Here is a 6,703-nt window from a genome sequence, read left to right on the forward strand (position 1 = left end):
TTCCTTGTAAAAATGATGTTCTTTCTTTTATGAAATGATTGTCTGGGCAGCAGTTTTAAAATGTTGGCTTCTTTTTCCCTCTCCCCTGACTCTTAAAAAACTTATTGAGGTGAAATTCACGTAACAAAATTAACCATTTTAAAGTGAACGGTTCAGTGGCATTTAGAATGTTCACAGTGCTGTGCAACCACCACCTCTATCTAGTCCCAAAACATCTGCATTACTCCAAAGTGAACCCCCAGGCTAATGAAGCAGTTTCTTCTCATCCTCCCTGGCCCCGGCCCCTGACCACCACACATCTGCAGTCTGTGTGTATGGTGTTATCTATTCTGGATATTTCCTATCAATGGAATCATACAATATGTGGTCTTTTGTGAGTGGCTTCTTGAACTTAGCATAAGGTTTCTTCAGTTCCATCCACGTGATGTATTATCAGTACTTGAATCCATTTTATGGTTAAGTAATACTCCATTGTATAGATATTCCACAGTTTGTTATCCATTCATCAGTTGATGAACATTTGGGTTGTTTCCATGTCAGGACTATCATAAATAATGCTGCTAGGAATAGAACATTTGTGTGTTCCCTGACTTTTGCCAGCTCAGTTTCTCATCTCGATAATGCAAATGATAATGATACCTTCCTCATAGGACTGTTAGAATTAAGCGAGGATTAAACACTTAGAATAGTGCCTGGAACATGGTCAAAGTTCAATAAATTCTTGTTATTTTATTGTTTTATTATTACATTATTATTTTTAAATATATTTTATTGATTTTTTACAGAGAGGAAAGGAGAGAGATAGTCAGAAACATCGATGAGAGAGAAACATCGATCAGCTGCCTCCTGCACATCTCCTACTGGGGATGTGCCCACAACCAAGGTACATACCCTTGACCGGAATTGAACCCAAGACCCCTCAGTCCGCAGGCCGACGCTCTATCCACTGAGCCAAACCGGTTTCGGCTGTTTTATTATTTTTTAAATATATAACTCAGGAGTTAATTCCATCAGGGCAGATGACTTTACACATCTCATTCTCAAGGTCATCATTGCATCACTTCAATAATTAGTGTAAGAAGTAGTGCTCCTGCCCTGACCGGTTTGGCTCAGTGGATAGAGTGTCAGCCTGCGGACTGAAGGGTCCCAGGTTCGATTCCGGTCAAGGGCATGTACCTTGGTTGCAGGCATATCCCCAGTGGAGGGTGTGCAGGAGGCAGCTGATTGATGTTTCTCTCTCATCGATGTTTCTAACTCTCTATCCCTCTCCCTTTCTCTCTGTAAAAAATCAATAAAATATATTAAAAAAAAAAAGAAGTAGTGATCCTGAATCATAAGTGAAAGGTTAACAGTGAAACTATGGTTGGTATTTTCTGGGTAAGAAGGCAAGGAGAGGTAAGATACCATATTGACCAACTTCCATCAGACCTTAGCATTAGGTACGGTGAATAAGCATGGCCTCACAAGGACCTGCGACAGATACCTTTTTTAAAGTAATGAGCTATGAGCTTGCAGAGGACAAGTCAGATAATAAGGGCCTTTGAGTGCTATTTTTCAAGCAGAATTGTGTCATGAAAATCACAAATGAAGACGAGCACGCTGATACTTGCGAGCCAGTAGATTTGAGCGGAAGCTGGGAGATCAGAGAGGATACTTATATAGGGGTTGAGGTATTACCCTTTTTTTGTTGTTGTTCTTTTTGTTTTTTATTTTTTATTTTGTTTTTTTTTCTTTTATTTTTTTATTTCCTTTTTTATTTTTTAATCCTCACCTGAGGATATTTTTTCCCATTGATTTTCAGACAGAGTGAAAGGAAGAGAGGAAAGAGGGGGGAGGGGGGAGAAAGGGATGGAGGGGGAGAGAGAGAGAGAGAGAGAGAAAGAGAGAGAGAGAGAGAGAGAGAGAGAGAGATATCATTGTGGAGACACAGCGATTGGTTGGTTCTTGCACATCCCCCGTGGGGCCGGGGATCAAACCTGCAACTGAGGTACGTGCCCTTGACCGGGTATCAAACCCAAGACCCTTTGGTCCGTAGGCCAATGCTTTAACCACTGAGCAAACCGGCCAGGGCTGTTCTATTATCCTTGAGAGGTGACTGGGCTTATAAAGAAGAAGCAATGTACCAGGGGGGCACCTGTATGAAAAAATTGATAGTAAATGGGAAGAGATGGACAAGTGAGGGGAAGATTCAGAACAAATGCTGTGAGCCATGCTGCAAGGAAGGGTGGTGATGCCATGAAAGGTGTTTGGACAGTTGAAAGAGAGCTGCTCTGAGCTAGGCCACGAGGGACTTCCTCAAGATATGGACATCCAGTGGTCATGGCACTCACATCTAAGTTCTTACAGGTTTTACTGTCTATTTAGGAATGAAAGGAGATAAACTCTTGGCTGCATTCTCAACATCCATTTCCTGCCTTTTCCTTGCTGTCATCAATAGGATGGATTGAGATACACTAGAGTAACAATTCCAAAGTGTCAGTGATGTGACAACCGAAGTTCATTTTAGCTCGGCTGGGTCTGTACTCCTGCATCTTCATCATTCTCACCCTAGGACCCAGGCAGGCAGAGCCACCTATGATGGAAATGCTGCCAAAGATGAAAGAACTACTAAGTGGAAGAGGGGTATTTAAACCTAGTTCTTTGAATTCTTTCAAAATTCAGTCATACCTATTATGGTATCAGTTGAGTTGATATCATACATATTTTTCAGGATTTTTTAAGTCTTCACAATAATTATTTTAATGGATTCACAATAATTTGTTGACAATTATGAAGCAGCAATTAGGAAAATATACAATTTAAGTTTGCATTTACTCAAAAATCACAACTGCATGAAAAAAACACTAGAAGGAAACACTAAATAATAATAATAATGTAAGCTAGGGCTGTTGTCTGTAGGTAGGATTATAGGCAATTTTATTCCCTTTCTTAAACTTCTATTACCTTAAAAATTTTTTTTCAATTACAGTTGACATTCAATATTATATTTATTTCAGGTATACAGAATAGTGGGTAGACATTTACTTCTCTTGCCTTTGTTATAAAGTAGTATTTGCAAGAAATAATGATGTAGGGCAAACAGAGTTTCTCTTGTCCTCCATTGCACAGTGCCAGCAAGTCTCACCCTCTCCGAGGAAAAACATGCACTCTAGGTATTGGTACGCCTCATTCCAAGTACACATTCTTCACAGAAAAGTTTATTTTTGGTTCCAGGAATTCAGTTGATTATATTAACAGTCTACCAGAGCCAGAGCAAGACCATTACAGTTTCTTCTCTGAAGTGCTAATTTTATCTGAGTGTGTTATTCCATGTTGCTGTGGATCGATAGGGAATCTTGAGTAAATAATCGGTGAACAGGGCCCCTGATGTGGTGAAAGCCACGTGATACAAGTCCTAACAACAGTGGAGAAATGAAGAGGTTAGCACTGAGGTGAAAAGCCACTTCCAGAAAAGGTAAAAATATATGCCCATAAAGGATTCCTTGTTTTCATTTCTATAAACAGGGAAAGATCTATGAGAATTGGGTTATGGCAAGGTAGAAACAGCTAAATTAAGTCCTTCCTCCTCTGAAGTTTCTTTTGATATGATTTGGTAGAGTTGATGTGGTCGTTCTAAGGAATAGGGAAATCTATTCAAGGGTAAAATAAAAGTCAGTGAGCTTATGACCCTAGCAAAATGGTAACTAAGGAGACAGCATCTTTCTGATGTCAAGTTGCTACAAGATCATCTGTATGACCTGAGCAATTAAGCAGTCTCCGGCTTCCGGGCCTGTGATGGCTGCCCCCACCCTCCACCCTACCCCCACTACCATCACTAAAGATCACTTCTTCGGGATTCTCTCTATTTATTAAACAAACATTTGAAGGCCTACTAGCTGCTAGGCATTGAGACGGTCCTTGGGAGATTACCAACTGGTGTATAGGCCTTCCTATTGTAGAATCTGTAATCTCATTAGAAAGAAATTAATCAAAATCACAAAAATAAATATAATTGCAACTGTCATAGGTGCTACCAACACACACACACACACACACAATTTACTTCTAACAAGAGCATCAGACAGACTGATTTGACCTAACCGTGAAAGTCAAGGGTGATGACAGAATGACATGTAAAGGGCGAGTCAGCATTAAGTGAGGAGAAAGGAACAGCATGTTTTAGGTAGACGCATGTTCCAGAGAGTCCCAAGTCTTTCTGGTTTGACTGGCAGCCTCCTGATAGTGGCAGGAGTGGCAGTAATTTTGGCAGCCCCATTTGGCAGTGCCTGGCACAGAAACGCTTAATACATGGGGACTGTTATTATCATCCTTAGTCTTTAGCCTGGACAATACTATAGGATGTCGGTGTGTTGCGGAGATAGTACCTAGAAGATAATGGAATGCGCAGCCTGACTTCTGAGGTAGTCAAATCCTGAAGGAAATATGGTTTCATGGTTCAAAGTATATGGCATTGGTGTCCCTTCACCCCTGTTAGGTTCCTTTTGACAACTACCCCATCTTCCCACAGTGTCACATGCTACAAAGCTGCTTCTTTCAGATGCTTGGGAGAAAGTTAGCCTATTGTCACGAAACGTGCGAAATCTCCCTCTCAGACCTCCCAGAACTTTTAAATGCCTAATGAAAAATGCCTATTAGAGTTAGAATAAACTGTCACTTTTAGCTGCACTGATAATATCCACGTTAAGCAGAAGCTCCGTCTAATCCAGGAAGCCTAACAATGTTGCAACTTCCTCTACAAGAATCATTTTATTGTAACAAATAAGAATTTTTGATTAGAAAGTTAAAAATGTCAGCAAAGACATGCAGGAAGTGACTCCCTGCTCCTAATTCCCAAAATAATTTCTCCGTTCTCTGAACACATTTTTCATGCCTCTCTTAGGACATTTTCCGATTTTTTTTTTTTTAGCTTATATTGTAGTTATTTACGTCCATGTCTGATCTGCCCAATGTATGAAACTGTAAGATCATTGAGGGCAGGGACACCCCCTGACTCATCTTTGGATCTCTCCAAGTGCCTGCTGAGAATGGTCCCTTACAAAGGAGGCAGTCGGTCTGTATTTAATGAAGGAATTTACTGATTCTTGTCTAGTCCTGAATCATGAGGACTTTTGAAAGAACGTTTACATGGTGTTCCTACGCAACGAAATACTTCTGTTCATTTTCCAGATAGAAGTGCAGGAGAAAGGAAGTGAGTAGGAGTGCACAGGGTGGGGAAGGTCACATCTGCTTCAGGCAAGTGTTTTCTTCGCCTCCCATCAGCGGTGGGAGTGGCAAAAGAGGGCACTTGAAGAGGGTAGGAGATGTAGCCTCCAACCGCTCATAGACTGTGATTCTAGTAAAGATGCTGGAACACTCTCCCCCTGACTCATAAAAGGGATCAATGAATGAAGAACCTCAGTTCCTTCTCATCACATTGTCTATGAGTCACCATCTGGGAGATTTAGGCTCTAATCCCATAGTGACTTAAGATCTTCATCTTAAAATGGCTTAAAGTTTATATAGAGCCAGCATGGTAACTCAACATCGTCTCACATGCTGGCCCTTCAGTAGCTGCTTCCTAAAGGGCTGTGTTTAGAAGGATTCTGAGTCCCTTTTTGGGCTCAGTGGAAAGAGAGCGTTGACTTACTAGTGACACCGGCATAAGGCAGGGAGAGGAGTAGCAGCAAATAGGCCAAGATATGTCGTCCTGACCTAGTCCAATACCCTCACTTCACAGGAAGAAAGCGAGAACAGAAGCTCATGTCTTAAGCTTACTATGTGCCAGGCACTGTTCAAATTGCCTTCACATGCACATACTTATGTAATCCTTGGCCAGTCTGAAGGAGTTAGCATTATTTTGATTCCATTTTTCCTGATGAGGTTTAGGGAAGGAAATTTTGCTTGGCGTTCACACTCTGGAAATCCTTATCTTTAAGCACCTCCCTATACTGCCCCCTAATCTGTGGGCACTTGCTATGCGCCAGGCTAATGGTACTCAGCCAGGAGCGATTTTGCCCTCCAGGAGACATCCGGCAATGTCCGGAGACCTTTTGGCTGTGGGAAGAAGGTGTTCCTTGAATCTAGTGGGTTGAGGCCAGAGACACGGCTAACTGCACAGAATAGCGCCCAGGACAAAAATGTATCTTAGCCCAAACTGTCCATAGTGCTGAGATTGAGAACTCCGAGTTAGGCTATGTGAGCGCATTTTCAGGCTGATGCTAAAAATCCTCCTGTAGCTCGGTAAGTGCAATTACCGTCTCCATTTCGCCAGACAAGGAAGAGTGCTCTCAGAGTCAGGAAGATCACAAGACAGGAACCCAGGGAGTCTGATTCTAGAGGCCTCTGAAGTCCTCCCTCCACAAAACTCTATTCTCATCGGCTTCCTTTACTATCAAAACGTGTAAACTCTTTAAGCACATGCTTATATATGATGGATTTCAGAAGCTAAGATCATTCAACCCACTATGAAAACTTTCCACTGTGGTGGATGTCTCTTCAAAGTAAAAAAAGCATTTGTTCAACAGTTCAAAGAAGAGGCTCTTTAGCAGCTCTTTCTGTAGAACCATTGATCTTGCTGGAGTAGATTTGCAGATCGGTGCTTTAAAATAAAACTCTGAGGAGAAAACCAATTTTAGGACATTAACAAGCTTTTTCAAGAATAATTAGCTCTGCGTGGGATTCAACTGTAATTTTTTTCCTTTTGTGTTTAGGAGCTGGTGAGCCT

The 6,703-nt window shown here is 41.4% G+C and overlaps 1 protein-coding gene across 1 annotated transcript in view; it reads right to left on the reverse strand.

The window, feature by feature from the left end:
• Window positions 1-2,721: 2,721 nt before the first annotated feature.
• Window positions 2,722-6,703, reverse strand: part of LOC106697174 — a 7,334-nt gene continuing 3,352 nt past the window's right edge. Inside the window, exon 2 of the mRNA XM_023753846.1 lies at window positions 2,722-3,394. Coding sequence (XP_023609614.1) covers window positions 3,303-3,394 — 92 coding nt within the window. The 3' untranslated portion in view covers window positions 2,722-3,302. The remainder of the gene's footprint in view (window positions 3,395-6,703) is intronic.

This window comes from Myotis lucifugus, unplaced genomic scaffold, assembly GCF_000147115.1.
Source record: "Myotis lucifugus unplaced genomic scaffold, Myoluc2.0 scaffold_52, whole genome shotgun sequence".
Taxonomy (NCBI): domain Eukaryota; kingdom Metazoa; phylum Chordata; class Mammalia; order Chiroptera; family Vespertilionidae; genus Myotis; species Myotis lucifugus.